General features: G+C 40.2%; 1 protein-coding gene across 1 annotated transcript in view; it reads right to left on the reverse strand.

The window, feature by feature from the left end:
• Window positions 1–656: 656 nt before the first annotated feature.
• LOC149228665 (HEAT repeat-containing protein) overlaps window positions 657–23,720 on the reverse strand; it is a 253,780-nt gene continuing 230,716 nt past the window's right edge. Inside the window, exon 21 of the mRNA XM_089378318.1 lies at window positions 657–1,373. Coding sequence (XP_089234444.1) covers window positions 1,003–1,373 — 371 coding nt within the window. The 3' untranslated portion in view covers window positions 657–1,002. The remainder of the gene's footprint in view (window positions 1,374–23,720) is intronic.

The raw sequence follows: 23,720 nt of genomic DNA on the forward strand, positions 1-23,720 counted from the left end.
TCTGGAGGGAAACAACCCTTAGTTTCCCTCAAAAACACTTCAAAAGCTGAAAAAAAAAACGTGTTTTGTGGATCCATGGTCGGCTTGGCAGTGAACCAGCCAGTTTATGATGGAACAGACTGGTTTATGGGAAAACCAGCCAGTTGTATCATAAAACGGCCGGTTTTTGCCCAGTTTGACTAAAAAACCAGCAAGGAGGGTAGTTCAACCCAGTTTTTCTACCGTTCCAGTGGCTTTGGCTTTGAATACTATGCTTTAAGTTTTACCTAGATCCCCCTACTCTTTTTTATTGTCAATTGTATCTTTCCCTTTTTGCTACCTTTTTTCAATCTAGGAGTATTTAGTCTTCAATGATTGGTTGTACACTCTAGTCCCATTGACCTATTTCTTGGCCATTTTCTAGACATTAATAAAATTATTGTATCTGATCTATTGAACATAATCTACTTAATAATAGGCCCAACCAATTAACATTTAAGCCAGTTGAGATCCACTTGATTGTTTGCGGTATCAATGAGAATATCATATATCTCCATCCTACTATTAACTTATGAAAGTCATCATGCATTATTAGACAAGCTTATCATTTCTACTCAGACTTGCATATCAAATTAATGTAATATTTGACCAATCCAACCATGAAACAAATTCAAAAATTTTCCTTTAAAAATCAATGATCAAATTTGTATAAAGCAATTGTGATTCAAAAAGACTGAACATGAATGTTTTCAACACAATAAGATATGTATCTTTCCAAAGACTTTCCATGTTCGAAATACACATTTAGACTGATAAGGAAGAACTACTCTGATAAATCAAGGACACAACTTGCATGTTCCACCAAGTGATCCAACCAAGCACCTGGAATTCCCAGGATGATAGGCTACAATGAGAGGGGAAAGAAAAAAGTCGTACTCTGTCTTCTCCAGGAATCACATAATTTATTTTTATATATTACAGAAAACATTTACTGATTAAAAGCAAGTTAAAGATCTGTAGTGCTCAACTAAGAGACAAATGGGCATTTTCTTCTACTGGTTTTCCTTTACCTCTGATCATTTCAGTGAAGTTACCCCTCATGATCCTTCTGAATCTATTATCGTCAGGTTGATACGGCTGTTGTCCAGCAGTATCAGATAGATCCCCTGTATCTTTCTTTCCCAAAAGGCCAGTCTCTCCAAAAATGTTGCTCACTGAAGTCATACTCAGGTGGCTTCCCATCACCTTTGTAAGTGCTTCCAATGTTCCTCCGGACCTTTCTCTGGCTATGATCTCCAGAGCTTCCTTATGAGCTGGATCAAGGGAATCTGGGTCCTTTAATAAGTTCTGAATGGATGGCAAAAGCAATTCCCGGACACTAGTAGGTGCAAGGTCTGCAACAAAAATTTCCCAACGTTATGAAACGCTGCAGTCTCAAGACCAACACATAAAGTAATGTTAACAACATAACTATGACTGTGATTTTATCCACCTGTCACACCAGGAAAATATCTATAAAATACAAAACAAAGACAAAACATGCTATTGAGTATAAACATTGTAACAAACAAATACAATTGCAGATTGACAAAGGGATGAACAAGTAAAACATTTCAACTGAAAATCAACTTCCACAAATTATATTCAATTCAAGGGCCATTTTGCAACACGGAGGAATCCTCTTTATGCAGCAAAAGGCATTTAAATATGATGATGCAAATTCAGATTGACAAGGCAATGAACAAGTTAAATACAAGTTTAATTACGCAAATATACAATGCAACTGCCATGTTGTAGATATGCAAGGGAATAAAGGCCAAAACTTCCAGGTTCAAGATGATCCAAAACTGTTAATTTTTAGTTAACATGTTCTTTGCTTAGGACAGTTGCTTCATTAGCCCATAATTAACTCCATTAATGTATTAACAATCACATTAATCATTAACTTATGACAGTAACTGATGAAAGAACATTCAACATAAATACAGAAGACAAGCCAAGACAGGAGAACACAAGGATATGGCTCAAGCCAGGGAAAAACCCCAAGATGGGGGAAACCCTTGAACAATTCTTCTTATTATCAATATCAAATGTTCAGCAGAGAGAGTACAATAATTTAAAGTCAGAATGACTTGCCAATTGACGACCCTTAGACAAAAGAAGGGCTTGATCAAAACTGTAATTCTGGCACCCTCTAGATTGTCAAGTTATCCTTTTTTTAACATTCTAATTTGTTCCAACAACTTTCAATTAAGGCTTTTCAAACGATAAATTCCTTCATCTAGTTATGAAGGGCCTTCATTGAATTTCTTCTCAAGACCACCTTTTTCTTATTCTAATTTTTGCTTCATAGCCTTGCACTTCTTGACTTGTGCAAGTCATTTATAACTATAATCTTTTAAGCGAGAAATTTCTGCATTTTTATATGTGATGACTTTGTTAAATACTTTTTGCATCTTTGATATTGACTTTTGACTTTCTTCAACGATCACCTCTTTTAGGTCTTTCAATGAAGGTACTATCAAATCTAAGTTCACTATAATGTCCTAAAGTGTCACCTTCTTCTTCTTATCAAGAAAAGTCAAAAAAAAAATTCTCCATGTTTAATACGAAGGAACCTAGTGTTCCAAACCATGTTAAACCAAAAATCATGTCGATTGTTGATTTGAGGTAGCATCGGATGTGCTCTAGCCATGAAAATTGGTGGAGAGGCTAAAGCACATGATATCTCCAAGACCCATAAATGGTTTGAGCAGATTCTAATCGGTTTGGGAGATATTAAAATAATTAAATACATAAAATCATGATTACATTTGTCATTATGAAGACTAAACCTAGTTACATATTTCAACACCCCCTCTTAACTAGGGAGGTATTCATAATCCATACAAGGTACTTAGACATTCTCAAACTGAAGAATTCTCATAAGAAGAGTCGGATTGGGAAGCCATCTCATAAGCTACTCCCTTAGCTTATGCCAGAGCATCTCATCATACTAACCATCATTGTCACATAGCAAGGCCTTGACTAACAGCTCTATCTCTCCACAAGATCGGAGCACAATGTTGATGAGACCAATGACTGACAAACACCATCATCATTGTCTCTCAACGCACAAACCCCAGCCGGGTGTTCACAGGGTATGTCCTTTTAGGACAATTCCTATCTTGGAAAAAAACATCCTCAAGTAACTTCCTCTTCAACTACTCATATCTTGGATGCCCTACCTCATCCTCAAAGAGTATCAGAATTAGTCTCGAATGCTTACCCAATCCTCCATTCTTTCTTCACAATATGAAGACAAGAATGATGTGTCTATCTTTCCCTCTCAACTAGGGATGATATACCCATTCCTATCAAAGGAATGTACCCAAGCTCCCTCTTATCCAGGGACTTGTCCAAGCACCCTCTTAACCAGGGACTTCTTACCAACAATAGCTTTCAACTCTTTGGTGGAGATCTTGGTACCATCAACTGCTTGTAGGGCTCCTCCTTTCGATGTCATGAACTACATCTTCCTCATTATGGAACCTTCATCTTTCATAGGGCATCGGCCATCCATTACTTCCCTTCACGAACCATATCAATCATGTCATCCTTCTCTTTATTGGAAAGTGATCTTCTAGTCCACATCTAGCTTTTCTTCATCCAGCTACCTTTTCCAAGTCATGTTATTTTCAGGATCTTCCATCCATTCTCGGTTGTAGGTTATGTCTAAAACTCTCTTTCGGTAGCCCTGTCTCAACCCAACCAGATGTTGTTCAAAAATCAAAATGAAAATCAAATCAAATTTACCTTTTATGATGGCCTTTCATCATGACATTTGCTTGCTTGCAACATCAACATCATGCATATCCATAAACACATCTCCAAGACATTCAATGTCAAAGGTCTCCTTCCTTTACAGCCTTTATCAGAGTCTTCATGACTTCTCCATGGAGATGTTCTAGCCAATTTTCTTAGTCATTGGATGTTGATCACTTATCTTATCTTTACGTGACCATAGTTGCATTTCTCACGAAGTCCTCTTCCTTTCCTCACATATTCTTCCCAAGAACTTCTACACATAGTTCCTTCAACTTTTGTCAACACCCTCATATTTCGTATGAGGACATATTATGTTGATTTCATCTCGTAAATATGTGAACTAGCTCAAGACATATGCCTTCATGCATCTTAACAAAGGAACAGATCCTTCTTCCTAGAGCATTCACCCATGCTATCTGCAGCTATATGACGACATGACTTAATCTATCAAATATATACATACCTTTTTTCTCCTTTTGGTCATCTAGACTTCCTTCGGCAACTTCCTTTCCTTGCTAGAAAGATATTCAACCATTTTGACATGTTTCACTCCTTTGTCACCATAACATCATCCTTCTAAACAATGGACCGCACACAAGCTGGAACGTAGACCATCAGCGAGACATTTGCTTCTTCCAAGTAGAGGTGAATCTTCTAGTAAAGATTCCAACGGAGGATCTTGATTATCCTCATCTTGCAGATGTTCCTTCCTAAGAATGATGATGCATGATGATTCTTTCTATCATGCTAGATGACGTGCTACTTATGCTTTCAATGAGGTTACCAAGAGCTACTTCCTCTTTGTGATGACAGCTACATTCATGTAGACTTCTACTTCAACTATCCTTCCATGCCTTCTATGATGAAGTCATTTCAATTCCAATTCTAATGCATCCTATTATTCTAGTGATGCTTCCTACCATGATAGCTATATCTTACAAAAATTGAAAAGAACTAAATTAAGGAGATTATCTTAGTCATAGTAGAGATCTTTCACTTCCTCCTTTGATTTCCTCTTGTCAGGTTCTTCCACTTCTTCGGTGATATGGGCTTTCATTCCTTTCTTTCCTTTTCATGTTGTCTTTGTTGAACTTAGGACAATGTCTCTTGTAATGCCCATATTCCTGACAGTGGTAGCATTGGATCTTTGACATATCGATCTTCTTTTATTTCTGAGGATCAAACTTCCCAAACTTTCCTTTTCTCTTAGCCATGGCAGCAAATGCTTGAACTTGCTTGTTTGATCCTACATCACTTTTTTCCTTCAACCTGGTTTCTTCAATCTTACACAATGACCAAAGTTCACTGAATGGGGTAGCTTCCTTCTTTCCATAGATGCTTGATACAAAGTTGACCCATTCCTCTGATAGGACATTGAGCACAATTGTGGTCATCTCTCTATCGGACATTATTTCCCCCAACTCTTGCAATTGATCCCGTATTTCTGACACCCTCATAAGATATGAGGCTATTCCTTCTTCTTTGATGCCTTCATCTTATATAGCTCGATTCTCAAAGATATTACTTCTCCTACAGTGCTTACGAAGAATAATTCTACCAGTTTTTTGTAGATGACTTTTGATTTTTCCAATTTTGCTACATAAGGGATAAGAGAATCCTTGATTGATTCTATAAGGATTCTTTGAGCCTTTATTCCCCCCTTCATATACTTTGTTAGAGCTTGATCTTCTTCCTTTGGTGGTTCGACAATTAAACCATTAACATGTCCAATGACTTCATTTTCTGTGAGGATCAAATCTGTCCTCTTCTTCCATGGAAGGAAATTTGATGACCCAGCCAATTTGTTGCTTTCCTTGCAAAATGAAGTCATTTTGATAGATTTAGACATAGATATAAAGATACTTACTTGTCAAGTGAAGATGCTTCTTTGATGATGATATCTTCAACTTGATGCCTTTCTTGATGATGTTGATGATAGAAGATGTCTTCTTGATGAAGATGTCTTCCTTCAAAAGTGATCCTTGACTCAAAGAGAGGGAGATCACCTTGATTCCTTGATGATGATGACAATGCCTTTTCTTGCTTCCTTGGATGATAGTGTAGAATGTGGTGGCTTTCCCAAGGTGCTTCAAATGTAGAGTCTTTCTTTGATTGAGTGGATGTCGGGTCCTTGAGGTCTTCTTTTCTTTGTGATGAAGATTGTTCAATGTGTAAGCTTCCCAAGAATGCTTCAATTGAAGAACCCTTCTTTGAATGAGCTAGGGTTTTGAGGTCTTCTTTGATGCTCCTTAATTACTTTCTTCAAGATGATGAGAGGGTTAGTCCTTCTTGATGATTGATGCTCTTGATGTTTCCCAGATGATCTTCTTGTGCTTCGGCCCTTGAGTATCCTTCTTTAAGTTGCCTTTCCTTGATGTAGTCACCTTAGCTCTAATACCATGTTGAGAAATCTAGGGGCAACAGATTAGGTGATTTCTCTTACTTTGATAACTTCTTGTGATGTATTTTACTAACTTAATTAGCTTCTTCTTTCACTTGATTATATTTAGTGTTCTTTTCATCAACAGCTACCAAACCATAAAGAACAATAAGCCAAGAGGACACAAGATATAGGCAATCAGCGAAGGCCAAAACCTCTACTCTTAAGAGGAAAACCCACAAGAATTCATCTCTTCTTATAGAACTTCAATTAACGAATTGAAGACCTATGACCCTTGACAAAGACCCCTCCAAGACCAAGTAAAACCTTTCCTACTTGATGAGTTTTCCTTCCAGCAACTTCAACCTCAACAACTTCTACAACTTCGACTTCCTAGCAGATTCTTCTACAACTTCAACCTCCAGCAGTTTCATCTGCAAAACCCCAGGTGACGTGTGAGAAAATGATAGTGATTTTGTCCTTCTTTCTTCTTCACTTGAGATGAATCCTTCTCCTTATTAACTTGGCTTGCAAGGGAGACTTCCTTTAACCCAAAGATCGACTCTCTTGGAGTGACTGTAATTCGATACTTGTTGTTGCAGAAGGATGCCCTCTTCTTCCTCGCTCCTAAGTTTCTTTCTTATCTTGATTGAACTTCTTTTGTTGTTGCATGTGTGTGTCCTCAAAGAAGATTTCCTCCCAGGTACCAACCTATCTTTTATGGTCATTGTTATTCATGTGGAAGGTTTGGACATAGAGCTGCAGAATGTCGCGTGTATGTTTGGAATGAATATAATTCTAGGATATCCTTCAGAAATGGATATTCCAAAACTCAGCATAATATCAACAAATTTGATCAGTTGAGAGAAGATGTCGAATGTTACAAATGTACAATTTTGGACATATGGCTAGGGAATCTGAAATTCCAAACAGGTACAACTATTATCGGCAAAACCCTAGAAAAAAATTTGCAAGATCACAATATAGACACCAAACGAAATCTTCTATGAATAACATTGAATGTTACAAATGTCATAACTATGGACACATAGCTCATAACTGCAGGTACAAGAAGGAATCAACCATGAATGAAAAGCTTGACAACGAGAATAAGAAGGTTTGGAAAGGAAAACAAGTACAGAATGAACAAGTAAAGATGAGCAAGAAAAGCAAGAAGGCAATAAGGTCCCAACAGTTATGCGTTCACAATTCGTAACGAATTGTGAGGAATCAGTAGTTGCTTCGGTTAATGACTCGAGGCGAAACAGTCCGTTAAATGACACATTATCCTGAACAATTCATCTTATCGACTCCTAGAAATTTGAAGATGAGCAGTCTATGCAACAATATATGACACAAGTCTACGATTGACAGACAGGGAGTTTGAACAAGATGGCAGTTTCATTACATGTTCAAGGGGAGACGAATAGTTAAAGTATTACAGATTCAAGAAAGTAAGTGCTGACAAGTAATCTCTATGAGAGAGTGGGTCGAGACAACCTAACAATTATCGAAGTATAAGTAAAGAATTTGCCACAAAAATTCGAACTGAGTTTGAAATGTCTATGCTTGGCAAACTAACATACTTTTTAGGGCTTCAGATTTCTTAGTAGGATAAAGGAATATTCATATATCAAACCAAGTACATCAAAGAAATGCTCAAAAATTCCAGACAGAAGATTGCAAGCCAGTCCTTACCCCTATGATAATAGGTTGCAAGTTAAGCTTAGAAGATTTGTCATAGGATGTGGACCAAAGGTTGTATAGATCCATGATTGGTAGTCTCCTATATGTGATAGCCTCCTGGCCTGATGTCATGCAGGTACAGTGTTACTTGGGAGCGGGAGCAAAAGCGGGGAGCGGAGCGAAAACGGGAGCAGGAGCGACATTTTCAGAAGCTCCCGATTTGGGAGCGAATCCCGGAGCATTTTTTATAATATATATATATATATATATATATATATATATATATTTTGATACATATATGTCAACAAAAACAAGTAGAATAATGAATTAGATATAAAAAACATAAAAAAACATAGATTGAACCATATAACAACAATCATCTAGAAGTTATAATCTTCATCAACCACGTCCACAAGTTAGTAACATAGTAACATACAACATATTGAGTCTCATGATTCATCAATCTTAAAGTTTCAAGCTTTCAAAATTCAATATATAGCATTTATCATCATTGATCACCAAAGTTGTACTTGTAAGCTAAGTGTAACCATTACAACAAATAATATCTAACATGAAATGAAATGTTATAAAATGAAATGAAATGAAACTACTTTCAACTTTCATGAAGCATCATATTCATAATTCATTACTATGAGTTATAATTGCCAACTTCAAACTTAAATTGTCATATATTGTTTAAAACAATATCATAATAAATATGAAAGAGTCAATAGTTATAAAAACTACTAGAAACTAGAAAAGAGAAGTAAATCTATTATCTATTTCTTATGCTTGGGCCTCTTGCCACCACAAGAAATGTTTAATTTTTTAGTCTTGTTGGAAAATCAAGATCTTTGTCATTAATATCACCCTCTAAGCATTAATATCTAGAGGTATCTTTGTTATTACCTATGTATCTGTATAGGGATCTTTGTCATTAATATCACCCTCTAAGCATTAACATAAGATAGAAAAAGCATAGCATGTCAAGTCAAGATTTTGTTTGAGTGATGCATACATTTTTAGGAGGGTCATGATAGAGGAGTTCGACAACCAATGTCACTAACATCAAGGTACATAGAGGGATTGGTGCTCTTGATTAAATATGAGTTCCATACCCTAATACATGACAAAATTCAATGGAAACATTGCAATCCCCCAATCTTGAAATCCTGAAAAACTGATAAGTCTGCTGGATTTTGAATGAAATCTAATATTCTACTTTCTCCATATGAAATCCAATGAGGTAGGAACCACTCTCAAACATCCTGAGTCATTTCATGCTAATGTTAAAAATTTAAGTAAAAGGATGAAAATAAAGATCAAGGAGAATGTCACTTTTACTTTAAGAATTCAACATTACCATGAATAGCATATCAATACTAGGGACATAGACTTGATCATTAAGCTGCCCCACTCAAAAATTATTTGTTTCTTTCAAAAAAAATTGCATTTCGAACATTACTACAAAAAAAAAAAAAAATTGCAAGAAAAGCAAAACAGTCCCGAAAAGGCAGGAAGCGAAAAAAATTTTAGGGAGCACGCTCCCGAGTTGCTCCCGCACAGAGCGCGCATTGGGAACAGGATCGAGGGGGAGGGGGGTGCTACCCCGCAACATTGTGCAGGCAGTTGGACAAGTAGCAAGATTCCAAGCAACACCAAAAGAATCTCATATTATTGTCATTAAAAGAATTCTTCGATATCTTAAGGGCACAACGGAATATTGTCTATGGTATCCCAAAGGAAATGATCTAGTTATCCAAGCTTTTACAGATGTAGATTGGGCAGGAAGTTTTGATGTTCGTAAGAGTCCCAGTGGAGTAGCATTCTATCTAGGTGGTTGTCTTGTTTCATGGTTAAGTAAAAAACAGACTTCAATCTCATTATCCACAACAGAAACAGAATATATCGCGGCAACAGCTTGTTGTACACAAGTTCTCTGGATGAAGCAAACTTTGCAAGATCTTCAAGGCAAGTTTGATGAGCCTATTCCCATCTTTTGTGATAACACCAATGCCATCGGTATCTCCAAGAATCCTGTGATGCATTCCAAAACGAAACACATTCCGATTAAATACCATTTCATTAGAGAGCAAGTCGTCGAAAGGAATATCAAGCTTGAATATGTTGGTACAAAGGAACAAATTACTGACATCTTTACCAAACCATTACCTCATGAAGCATTTCAGTATCTTCGCCAAAAGCTTGGGATTGTCCCAAGTTTTTATTAGACGCTTTCTCTTATCTACTCGAGTAGAAAGGTGGAGTGGAGGTGTGTACAGGTCTGCAGGATGGTTGCTTGTCAGGGGGAGTTACCCTTTGCCATTGATGACAAAGGAGGAGAGAAGGCAGTAGGAAGAGGTGTCATGATCGCAGGGGGAGTACTAGTGTTGCCATCAATGCCAAAGGGGGAGATTTTTTATCAGTGGTTATCATTAATGTCAACCCAAGCAAGGGCTACCCCAATCTTGCATGGGCATTTTGACTTGACAAATTACTCTATTATGAGTCAAGGATCTTCTAGATGTATTCTACTCGTCGAGATGTTTCCGTTGATATATGGCACGCCAAGTAATTCTTCACGGTTTGAGACATATTCATGTTTGAAGTTAGTAACCCCAGTTAGTGGGCTAAAACCCTATGGAGTTGTGGCATGGCACTCATAATTGGTTGTGGTTATTGAATATTAAATAATTAATCAAAAAATTGCTCCTAAAATCCCTCCAACGTTCACTTGTTGAGGACCCTCTCAACTCAAGACATTCATATAAATAATGATCCTCATATCCTCCTCGAGTAGGGATTTTGTGGCTTCAAACAGGTCATCATGGCATTTCGCTATAACGTTTTTTGTGCGAAGCTTCAGAAGATGAAATTAAAACCCATTTGAGCCAAAATCTTGATGAACCTCATGCCGAATTTCAAATCTTGGTTCGCTATATTGTCAAAGATATGATCTGAGGAAGTTAGGGTTTTGCAGGCTCCTGAATTCCATGTCAAATAGGTGACGTTGGGAAAATTGTCATAACTTTCTCTCTGAGCATTGGATTCAAATTTCGTAAATAGTCACAAAAAGAGGACGGATTGTAGTTTGTTGCGTAGCATTTTCAGGGGCCAAGGTCGCAACAGTGATGTGGCACTTCGTACAAGTTCGCTTTACTGAACCGAGATATAATCAAGTCATCGTGGGAGATTGGGCATAACTCTTTCTTAAAGAATCCAATCTTGATCAAACCTGTGGGGTTGCAAAGAGGACTCAAAGGGCTACCACAGGACGAAATTTCAGACCCTGCAGTAAGGACCATACATCAACAGTCAAGGGTAAGTCGCAAGGTATGTATGATTAAGTGTTTACATTTGAATTTTGAGTATCATCTCTGACATATGTTCTTTCAGGACAACGCAAGTATATACAGGGTCTTGGTTATATCTTTATGTCTGTATATGTCACAGTTAGTTTTGATACCACATTTCGAATGTCCTATTCTTGATACTACACATTTGATGCTACACCAAGTCTGCTAAATCTATATGATGTTGTAAGTTCATGTTACTTGTCTTGTCATAGTTGATAGAATGGTCTTTGTTGTTGTACTTATAACTTGGTTCATCACAAGTCCAGGGTCTGTCATCAGTTTCTATTGTATATATCTTTAGGTCAGTTTTGGATATAGCCTTGCATAGAGTCCAAGCCTATATCAAGAGTGGGAGTCTTTGTCTGCAACAAGTCAACAACAAAAGTGACAAGAACGTTTCAGGTATTCATTGTAATTTTAATTTGTATTTATTCATTATTATGCACTTACATGTGTTTTGCAGGCAAAGGTAAGTTGAAGGGTATTTTGTTTTTCCTTTTGAGATTGGGTTTCACTAGGCAAATTTGCATGCAAGTTGAAGAAGATTCAAGGACAGCATCAAGCGAGCATTCAAGAGTTGAAGTATCAAATCAAAGGAAGCATTGCAACAGGACATCCTTTAAAGACATGGCAGCGATCCGTATATTGTGAAGAAGTGTCAAGGCCAAGAGTCATCATTGTAAAGTTGTAAAAGAGTCATTTGTAAAAGTGCCATCAGTGGAAGAGTCATTATTGTAAAAGAATCAATCTGCCTAGAGTCGAAAAGGCATTGTTGGGAGGTATAAGAGTCTCTGTTGGGATGATGTCATGGTTGGGTTGCAGGTCATAGTGTGATTGGGTGTTCAGTCAAAATCATTGTAAATCATATTGTATCGTGGATCATTGTCCCTGGTACAGGAATCCATACTTGTATTATTTCAATCATTATAGGGTGGCAGGGACATGCTAGGCAGGTGCATGAAGTCGCCTACAGGTTGGAGCTTGTGAACACTTCAGGGTGGCAGGTTGGTCTAGGGTGTTGGCGCATCCATTCAGTTGATTACTAAAGAAACCAGGGTGTTGGGGCGTCCTTCCAGTGGGAGCTAGAGAAGAATGTTTTTCTAGAATACTAGGAAGTTGTTGCTTTCATTTCAGTTGGGGCTGAAGATTAAAGAATTTATTAGAAAATCATTCAGTGGTTTTTTACCAAGAGGGGGTTTTCCACCTAAAATATTTGTGCCTATTGTGTTCTTTTATTTACTGTTATTACTGCATAGACATTAATAATAATTTAAGATTAACTAATGCTCTGAAAAGATTTAAAATTGCTAATTGCTAATGAATACTAATTCACCCTCCCTCTCAGTATTTCCAACACGGCCCACCCAAACAAAAGTCTCCCTCACAAAACCGAAGTCAAACAGGGTCAACACTGGTCAAAGTCATTCTCTTGAAATTTGGCCTCCTGAAATTTCGGTCAAATCTAGTCAACGCAACAACTAGAAAAGAGAATTCCTTTGGCACGTGTGGAGAGAGAGAGGCCCAGAAATCCGTACAATCAAGATGAGAGAGAAAGATGAATGAGATGAGATGCCAAAATGAAGAGGAGGCACCTTGTATTTATATGCAACGTTGAATGCTTAAGGAGGCTAATGTGATGGTTGGCCGACCTTGACAATTTGTCCATAATCAAAATAAATTCATAACTTCATTTGTACATGTCAGAATGGGATGATATTTAGATCAATCCTACACCTCTCGGAGAGAGGAATCCAAGAAAAATATCAGCTACCTGATAAGAGCTATCCAAAGTGATGTTTAGACCTAGTTGCCAAATTTAACATTCCCTCTCAACTAGGGAGAACATCACCTGCCAAACTGTCTGCCGATTTGTACCATCCCTGTCACTGCAGCGCTCTGCTCTAGTGAACCATGAATAAAGAAGAAATGATCAAGAATGTATCATACCATTCTCCACTGACCCGAAGTCAGTCTCTAACAACAAAGAATGTGGCATACCACTCATAACTAACCTGTAGTTAGTTTCCATTGATCCTAGATCAATATCAACATCCTATCATAGGGATTACGGTAGTACACAATGCATCCATCGGTAGTACTATGTCCCTATCCTCATTTCCCTACTCATTGTCCAGATGAGAGGTACTTCCCATGAGTCCCGGACTGCATGGGTAGGATGTGCCAGCAGGAGAAGGTGAACCATTCATCCTACTCATATGCCATAGGGGAGGGTGAACCACTCAACCTATGCATATGCCACCATGCAGTATCACAGGGGAAGGTGAACCATTCACCTTGTCCACAGCGCACCACTACAAGAGGTGTGTCACCCTATGGTCGCTCATCGCTCCAAGAAGTACCCTGAGGCCCTGTTGGCTTGAGGGGGCTGGACCCAAGTTTAGAGTTAGTTCCGCTAACCAAGAAAACCCTACACTACCGGGTGTAGTCTCACCCGACGCAGTATTTGGGGATGCTAGAACCAAGTGTCTGCATCCAGAAGGCTATGTGATCTAGTTTAAGGTACTTTTTTGCATTTTTAGTTCTGATCTGACCTTCGCAAACCCTTATTCATGAAACTCAAATGATTTCCAGTTAAATAGGGTTAAACACTTCGTGTAACCATCTAATCATGCATAAAATAACATCTAACAGTTGATCTGATTCTTCGCAGGGTAATTAGGATAAAATACAGATAAATATCATTCAGTTTCGTGTAAGTACAGAAAATACATAAGTGCATAAAGATAGACACATAATTGCTTCAAATATCTTTTATTACTTCAAATCTTCCCTTTACAACTTTCCAGACCCTATGCACACAACTACAAGGGCCCGCACACTCAGTTGCGAACTTTCCAAGGTCTTTGCACACTCCGCTGCAGAAGCCTTCCCCTTCACCCAAAACGCAGAAAGATCTACAAGTACACACCTGAAATCATATCATAATATGAATTCTTACTCTTGACTCACTAGGCCAACCCTTTATATACTATTTTCTATTACAACACCATGATCTGCAAACCATGGGAGGATCTCAAAACAATACCAAAATGTAAGGGGTTTTGACCTTTCTAAAACCCCTTGACTCCTATTTGACCTGCGCTACTCGTGCTCCGCTCCTCAAAATGTGGAGATTTACAATATTTTAACAAAATTGACCCGGGCGACCTTGTCCCAACGGGCCCCCAACACAATTATGTGACTCGTCCTCGAGTCACTCTGCTAGTACGCTCTAGACCTTTTCTTTCAGGCTGGTGAAAGAAGGCTTCATTGGGTGAAGCGCCTCAGTGCATTGAAAGGTTGCTTGTCGAACTTCTTCAACCAACTTTTCCGTAGTTGGCCCGTCTGCTGCTAAGTCGATGGTTCGTTGCGTCTGCTGCATACTCTTAAGTGTGCGTTCCACAGTCTATGAGAGCTACGTTGCTTCTTCCGTTGGTTGCATGCAGTGATGATCTGCATCTTCTTTCGCAGCTCCTCGATATGTCCTTGCAGGGATGTCCCATCTTTCAATCGGGCGAACCGTTGCACAGGGGCTAAGGTGCGCATCGTTTCCTTTATCTCGTCATGCTACAACTGCTTATCTGAATGGCAACTTCGATCTTCTTCACCTGTGGGTCCTCCTGCAGCGAGGCCCACAATTCGAGAGTCCCCTCAAACAACTAGCTACACTCCTTGACTGCAGCATCGAGCTTCGTCCTATCTATTCTTATGGCAGCCTCGCGTTGCTCTGATTTCCGATGGTGTGGTGGGTTGCAACTTTAGTTGAAGCTGAGTAATTTGGAGCTGCAGATCGAAGCGAACTTTATCCATCTACGCCTTTGATTCTCTAAACACATCTGCCAGTTGCTGCAATTTTTCTTCAGAAGTGGTCTCCGACTAAATCTGGAGCTCGGGGCGCTCACTGCATACTCTTGAAATGGCCTGCTCCAACTGTGCCCTTCTCGCAACTGCCTCATCATGGTTCTAGAGATCTTTGTGCTTTTCATCGCACATCTATTGTCTAGTGATCTATGCATCCTTGATCACGATTAGAGCCCACTGCTCTCGCACCTTAAGCTCATCTGTTACACCTTGGTGTAGCTCATGCAATGTGGATAGGGGGAACGTCACGAGGTTAATACTTACGTCTTTGGGTAGGAGGGCAAATGTAAGGATCCATCAGGCAGGGGTATAGCGCAGAGCTCTGATGTGAGGATCGATTGCAAACTACCCAATGTCGTTAGCTCCGCACTCGCTTGAACCTAGCTTGCCTTAACCTATAACTCTATGAGGCCCGCCTGGACCTTTGTCAAAACGGACTAATATTGATCTTCAATATGGCCCCAACTTTCTTCTCTCACAGTCCTAACAATATCTCCAATTTCATCAAGGTCCCCCTCAGTGAGGACCATGGCTTCCACACCAGCGGTCTTATCAGACTTGTGCTTCTTGCGTGCGCCTCCCGCAATTGACCTTTGTCACCATTTAAGAATAAAGGGAGAATCAATGTTCTCCGGGTCTACAATGGGGTCTTCAGTACCCTGATCCAGTTCTTCGGTATGTTGCTCTTTGTCGTGCTTGCCCTCTGGTTCCTGCACTTTATTTTTCTTAAGGCCGATGGTTACCTTTTGCCTTTCCTTTTGCACTACTTTACCGGTGCCGGTAGTGCCTTCTGCACTATTCCCTATTATACCTTCGACAATATCTGTTGGAAGGAGCCAGTCAGTCAGCCACTGAAGGACTAACTGCATGATATCGTCTTCAGTGACCAAAACCGGCAACGTCGTCCATTTCTTCATTAGATCGTGCCTTGCAAGAATGTATACATGATGGAAATCAGCCTTAAAATCTGCAATGCACCGATATTATTTGAACAAAGTGGGTGACAACCATGATTTTTGGTTAATCACCATAAGCAATTCTGTTTCAAACAACACCCAGAACATCTTGTTTTCAATGACACAGTCATGGTCCTTCATTGCCCACAGCGAGGCAAATTTAGCAGCCTCGCACAACTCTCGATTCGTCATTGGGAATTGGGAATCCTCTCGTGTTCTCCAAGCTATCAAAGCGATCAATGATAACAACCACGCGTAGTGGAATGTTTTTCCTTCTTCCTGGGCTTCGCAGAAATCATCCAAGAATTCTTGGCAGAGTTACTTTGCTCAATTGAATTGGACCCCCTAACTGCACTGTGCGGCCAAGGATACTACTGGTGCTTGCACTTCCTCGGCACGACATTTTCTCATGATTTTGCCTGCCAAGATCTGTGTAGCGAACCACACAGATTCATTCGACATAGAACTAATGGCATATCCCCACAACTTCTTCACCAACCCAAGTCACTTTTCATTTGGTCCACAAGATTTTTCACTTGTGACTTCCCCACAAAAGCATCTGCGGGGTTCGCTCCCTGATATGGTAGCGCTATGATTCTGCGGATCAGCATATCGACAATTGGGATGGGCCATCCCAGCCAGAGGCACCCGTGATGAACCAGCGCTAACAACTAGCGCACACAAATGGTATTAATAATATTGAAGCTAAAATGTTGGACATACAACATATTAAGCAACCCTGCGCGCTCAATACCAGTCGCCCACTTCATTGGTTCAAGCCTTGTAACGCTCGTATCCTCATAGCAGACTGATTTCAAGTATTTATTGGGTTCTAATTGCGGCAATTTCTCATGATCGCCCAAATCCCAATCCTTCATCTTCAAAAATGGTACCCAGGCCAACAAGTCGCCCTCAATAGGTACTTCCGTCGGCAGGAATGTCGTGAATACCTTAGTTACTTTGGCGGTTGGTTTTCGTGGGGGTATATACAATGGCAGCTGAGAAATTGGCTCCACGCCTTCTGCGTTGATATCCTCAATCCCCATATTCATTTCTTCTTCGTCCAAGTCCTTGGGTTCCATAGGCTGCTTGTTTTTATCCATGCGACCCTTCTGTCTATGCTCAGTTGGGATTTTTTGTGGTGATTACCGAACCGAGCCCTGTTGTGTCTTTTTCTGCTTTTTCTCTCCTGCCGCTGAGACAATTGGTTTTGGCCTTGGCGACCTGGGTGTTGTAGCAGGGACTGGCAGTATTGCAGTCATGATATTTCCTAACCCTCTTCAAGAATTCTTGCTCAACCTCTACCCAACTCAGGTAACTAGACATATAGCAATACATTCGGCTCTTTAAGCGCAACACATAATAAATTCTCAAGAAGCAAAGTGGCCAAGTGTGGAGCGGGGTGTGATATTTATAACTTGATTTGAATTCAAACTGTCTGTTCCCTCGTCAATCTTGCCCATAAATGTGATTTTGGCAACAGATTCTCTCAAATTTGCACCTTAAATTCACTTCCCTCGCTCCTTTTATCAGCAAAATAGTTGTCAAATCAACTGCAGTTGTGCCAACAATCGCTCTTTGGGCAAGCTGTGTGGCAATCCTCCTTGTGGCGCAACTACCTCGTCGTAGCTGCTATCTGCGCGCTCTTCCAACCAGTGTTGCAGGAACCTCCCCCCCCCCACCCCCCAAGGATCCAAAGGCAGATCCGCGTCCCGTACGGATCTGCCACCGATCCTTCAGCAGAACCGCGGATCGGAAAATCGGATCCGCGGTTCCTCCGTCTTTTGGTGATTCCTACAAATTTGGATTCGTGAGGGCCCGATTCGCGGCTCCTACTGCCCGATCCGCGGTTCTTATTTCTCGATTCGTGGATCCTGAAAGGATCGGGTGCGGATCTGTGGAGGTTCGGGCGTGTATCCACCACGGATTGCCAACGGATCCGAGAAAAGGTGGATGATTCCGCAGGTTTTTTTTGTTTTTGGAAATTTCAAACTGTTTTGTGAGGAACTACACTTTTTGAATACTCCCAAGGTACCCCTTGATGCTCCCTAGACGCTTCCTAGATACTCCCTAATGGTAATGTTAAATTCTTAAAGTAAAAGTGGCATTCTCCTTTTTCTTTACTTTCCATCCTTTTACTTCAATTTCTAACATTACCATGAAATGACTCAGGATGTTTGAGAGTGGTTCCAACCTCATCAGACTTCATATGTAGAAAATAGAATTTCATATGCCATTCAAAATTCAGCAGACTTAACAGTTTTCAGCATCAATGGGATTGTGGCATTCCACTGGATAATATCATGTATGAGGGCATGTGATTGGAATTTAATCAAAAGCGACATGCCCTTTATGTACCCAAGTGTTGGTGTTATTGACTGTTGAACTCCTTTGTCATGGCCTTAGCAATTATGTACCCTTCACTCAAGTCAAAATCATTGATCAGGAATGTTCAGCTTTCTCTACCATATTATAAGGCTTGGATTAAGCTATTTGATCAAAATCAGGCAATGTTGACTAAAATCCTTATAGAATTGAAGTAGAGGCAAGGCTAGACAAGAGAAGAGGAATCTAGATTATAGATGGTTGATGTTGGAATAATTAATCATTGATGTACAATGGATGCCATATCTATCTTGATTTATGTAAAACTATGCATGCTTTCATGTCTTCTACAACTAATTTGGTATTTTGGATGTTTTTTTAAATATAAATGCAAAAAATAAAAATAAAAATAAAAAAATTATATATATAGGAAACGCTTCCAAGACGCTTCGCTTCCTAGATTTTTGGAAAATGACACTTCCGCGTCCCCGCTTCCGAAAACTGTTCCCGTTTCATCCCCGCTTCCAAAAACCATCCCCGTTTCATCCCCACTTCGTGCAACATTGCTTCCAACACATCGTGCACCCTTCCTTCTTTGACAATTTTTTTCCTTAACAGCGTAGTTTATAGTCTCACGCTTTCTTTCAACTACCAGAGGCACTAAGATTTCCTGCGTCCATGTAGTCATTGCGCAAGGGTGGGTTCATCCCTATAAACCTACTCCCATTAATCCTACCCATAAATACTTCCCCATTCAGCTTTGCGAGCTGAACTACACCACCATCCAAAATGTCCTTAATGACATATGGTCCCATCCAGTGCATCTGAAACTTTCCCGGAAACTTAGTAAACTTGTTGTCATACATTAGTACCAAATCGCCAATTTTGAAGGTGTGTTGTTTAATGTGTCGACCATGCCATGCCTTTTCTCTAGCTCTTTGTACCTGTTGATGGAAGCCGGCCAAAAAGCGGTCTTCCTCTAATGCCAGCAACTGCGTGAGGCATTCCTCCATGATGTTGAGACCTGCCATCTTGGTTATTGTTGTGATTCTTAAGCTGGGCACTATGTATTCCATCGACATTACCACTTCTTGTCGGTTGAAAGGGTGTTTGCCAAGTCAATTTCTTACAGGTAGTCCTATAGGCCCATAAAATCGTCGGTATGCGCACATCCCAATCATTCCTATTAACATTGCATACTCTTTTGATGGTACATCTGGAACTCCTCTATTAAAGCCGTGATTCTCTCATTCAAGAAGTGTGACCCTCTATCACTCATCAGAATTTTTGGGCATCCAAACCTTGACAAAATAAACTCAAATATGAACTTTGCAGCACTGTCCGTGCTACAATCCTTCACAGGTTGTGCATCGGCCCACCTGGTTAAGTATTTTGTCACAGTGATAATATAAGGTGCTCCCGTCTTTTTTCCTGGTAGTTGAATAGCTCCAATGAAGTCAATTGTCCATTTATCAAATGCTTCTAATGTGACCTATGGATTTAATGGAAGTGCATCCCTCCTCGATGGTCTCTCGGTCCTTTGACACACATTGCACGCACTGCAGTATTCCTTGGAATCTTTATGTATTGTTGGCCACCATAGTCCTGCGCATAGGATCTTATGTGCAGTGGCCTTACCTGCATAGTCTCCTCCAACGACACCACCATGTGCTTCAGCTAGAATACTGTGTCTTTCATAATCAGGCACATATCGGCGTAGAACTTCATTCGGCCCCATCTTACATAGTTGTCCTGCAATCACAGAAAAATTGGCAGCCCTGACAACTAGTTCCTTCTTTTGCCGCATCATATAACCTTCAGGAGCTATGCCAGTAGATAAAAACTAAATGATATCTGCAAAATGTTCGTCCGCAACCCTGACAGCAAAGAGTTGCGTGTCAAGTAAACCTTCCTCAATATTTGTAGACTCTTTGCCATTCTCGATCCGAGAAAGGTGGTATGGTCCAGCATTCAATCTCTCGGGCTTCACTATGACTTCAAACTCATATTCTTGAAAAAGGAGCAACCACCCAAAGATTTTCCTTCCCAACATAGGCTTATTGACGAGGCACTTCAAAGCAGAGTGGTCCATGTACATTTTAAAGTGCGCACCTAATAGATAATGCCTGAACTTCTATAGTGCATAAACCATGGCCAAACCTTCGCACTTTGTGGTTGAGTAGTTCCTTTCAGCCTTAGATAGTTTCCGACTAGCGAAAGCAATCAGGTGATCAATATCTCCTGCCCTTGGTTGTGTTAAGACAACTCCCAACACTATGCAAGACGCATCCACATGCACATGAAATTCTTTCTTCTAATCTAGGAATACTAGGATTGGCACCGTAACCATCTTCTCCTTTAGAGTATCGAAGCTCTTCTGACAATCACCATCCCAGCAAAACGTAACATCCTTCTTTAACAGCTTCTCCATGGGCACAGTGATATGCGCATAGGCCTTAATAAACTTCCTATAGTACCCAATATGACCCAATGTCGCACGTAGCTGCTTTACGTTCCTAGGGGGCTCCAAATTGATAATGACAGCGATCTTAGCTAGATCTACCATCAATCCCTGCTTACAGACAATGTGGCCTAACAATATGTCGTAAGTTACATAGAAAATACATTTCTTCAAGTTCAGAGAGATCTGGTTCTTCCTATAGGTATCCAACATCAGGCACAGACTACAAAAATGCTTCTTGACCATCCCAAACATTGTCCAATCATCGAACTAGACTTCCAAAAACTTATGAACGAATTCCTTGAACACTGCGACAACCACCCTAGAGAAAATTGTAGGGGCATTTTCGAGAAGAAAAGGCATAATTGTATACTGGAATGACCCCCATTAAGTAGCAAAGGTAATCTTGCTTATGTCCTCCAACGCGATCTTAATTTGGTGGTATCCTGAGAATCCATCCGTAAATGAGTAAGTTTCCTATCCGCCAACATTCTCAAGAACTTCTGTAAACAGCGTAGGGAATGGATCATGGACACATGCATCGTTTAGCTTCTGCAGATCTACGCAAATCCTGATATCGCCTTTTGTTTTCTTCTCTTGGACCACCATAGGAATGACCCACTAGGATTCCTCTACAAGCTCGTACCTTTTCCTTGTATTTGGGGTTAGCCCGATATGGGCATTATTTAACTGGCTTCGCATCAGGTTTTGAATTGATCTTCATCACCCCCAAATCTCCTACTATCCCTTCAAGTTAGAGAACTTGGTTGGAAATAAATCCTGATATTCATGTAGTAATTCAGCTACCTTATCCACTATATCTTCATCCCAATAGTCACCAATGTTCGCGAATTTTGGTTCTTCTTTTGAACCAATGTTAACCTGCTTTGTGCACACCAGTTACGAAATATCAAGGATTTCCGCACTGGGTCCCCCAACTTCGCGGTGTCCCTCTGATTCAGGGATATTAATATTCCGCGGATCCTCATCAGCTTCTTCTGTTGTAACATTGTAACATTATAAAGCATGTTGCAGTTGCATACTCCAGTCAGGTTGTACCCACGTGATAGGTTCGACAAGTGTTCAAAAGATCGTTGTTTTAATTTCCTAAAGCGCTTCATCAATACATGCAAACCTATCTTCAAAACTGAATGTGAGCAAGAAACTTTCTTTCATCTCATCCTAGTCAGCAGTCTCATGTCACAGCTCTGTTTCTAAATACCAATTCTTCGGGATAACATCCAGGGTATGAATATGTGCCCACTCAGGTTGAGGTATTTCACCCCACGCCTTAGTCCATCGCGCCAAACGTTCGCGCGAATCATCCTTCCCTGTGTATTTTTCAGTGAGTCGAGTGTTCGTGTAGCCAAATCTTAATTGCATCATTCAATGATATTCCTTCCAGTCAACAAAATTATCCCTGTGCATACCCCACCATCTTGCAGGCTAGCTCTTAATGCTAGATCTAAGGCCTGGAACTGATGTTCCTCTAGTACATCCCTTTCAAAATGTTCAAGAAATATATTGACATCACCCAAGCCATCATAATAGGGTAACTTATGTACCTCAGTAGATACATAGCGTAGTGATTTTGTAAGTCGATTACATCGCAGCATAGAGACCTCATGCAACTGATTCTGCTAGTTTTCTAACTCTTCATCCGAGTCTGATTAGCAGGATTTGTCCTTCTCCCAGTTGATCCTTCCATCCGCAGTACGATTGTTCCAATCTTCATTCTGTGTAGTTAACTTATAGATGTGCTCAATGTCGTCATCTTCATAGTGATCACAGTTCGTTTCTATGTACAACGCACCTTTAGCTGAATCCAACGGGACAATTACTCGAAGTTCATTTTTCGCAAATACCATACTTTGCTTCTTTAAGTTGATGATTGCATTCTTGTCAAAAGCCCAATCAATCCCGAGCAACATTGGGTATGGATTACTATCATCGAGGATCTCACTAGCTTTTAAATCGGCCACTGCTCTTGCACCTACAATATCTACAGTTACTCCATGCAGGTGCACCATTAGAATTATCTTTTATTGATTCGCCATGCGCAATTGAATTGGCGACTATTGTAACTTACGCTTTCCCATACGTTCCCAAGTCTACCTCAGCCGTACATTAGCGTCGCAGCCCAAGTCTAAGATTACCTAATCCATTTCGAAATCACCCATCTACGCATTCAGCTGCATCTCCCTACCGGTTCTTTTCTTGCTTTAGTTTACCTTATTGACTGCGCGTTGTCCTGGTAACAACTTATCCTTGCTGGCACAGTTATCTATTAGTTCTTGCAGTCCCTCCACTACCTTTTGATCATGCAGTAACTTCATACAGGTCTACAGAAACAATTTCAACACTGTGGGATCTAACTCTTAGGTTGCAGTATCATCTTCAAGTTTCTCTTTGCGCGAGGCGATCAGCATCGGGTTCTAAGATGTAGAAGCACCTGAACTCGTAAAATTATTTCTTGCCTCCATGAATGCCTCTTTTTCTTTACATAAATCAAACCCAACATTCTTTTCACCAGCTTTTCGAAACCATGACTCTAATTCAGGCTCTTTGCCTTCAACCTTGTCTTCACCAATGGCTACACTGCTTCGCGTGACTATGTTGACACTGGGATCGTCTTCGCACAACTCGGATCTCATCATTTGAATATTATGTGTTGGTTGTTGGGTCTTCTACTCCTCCATCTTCGCTATTCAAATCAAGCAATCTTCTATAACATGATCAAACTGACGACAATACTGACACGACGGGTGTGTTGGATTCTAACAGTCGCACACAAAGTGGCCTGGTTCTCCGCAGTTGTAACAAATAATCTAGCCCCGACCTCTTCCAGCTCCTCCTCCTCGTCCTCTTCCCCGTCCTAGAAAGCCTCCATGAACTGTAGGTGAGCCCTG

Source organism: Pinus tabuliformis, chromosome J (genome assembly GCF_031772625.1).
Source record: "Pinus tabuliformis cultivar Carrire ecotype Pingquan chromosome J, CPIR1, whole genome shotgun sequence".
NCBI lineage: Eukaryota > Viridiplantae > Streptophyta > Pinopsida > Pinales > Pinaceae > Pinus > Pinus tabuliformis.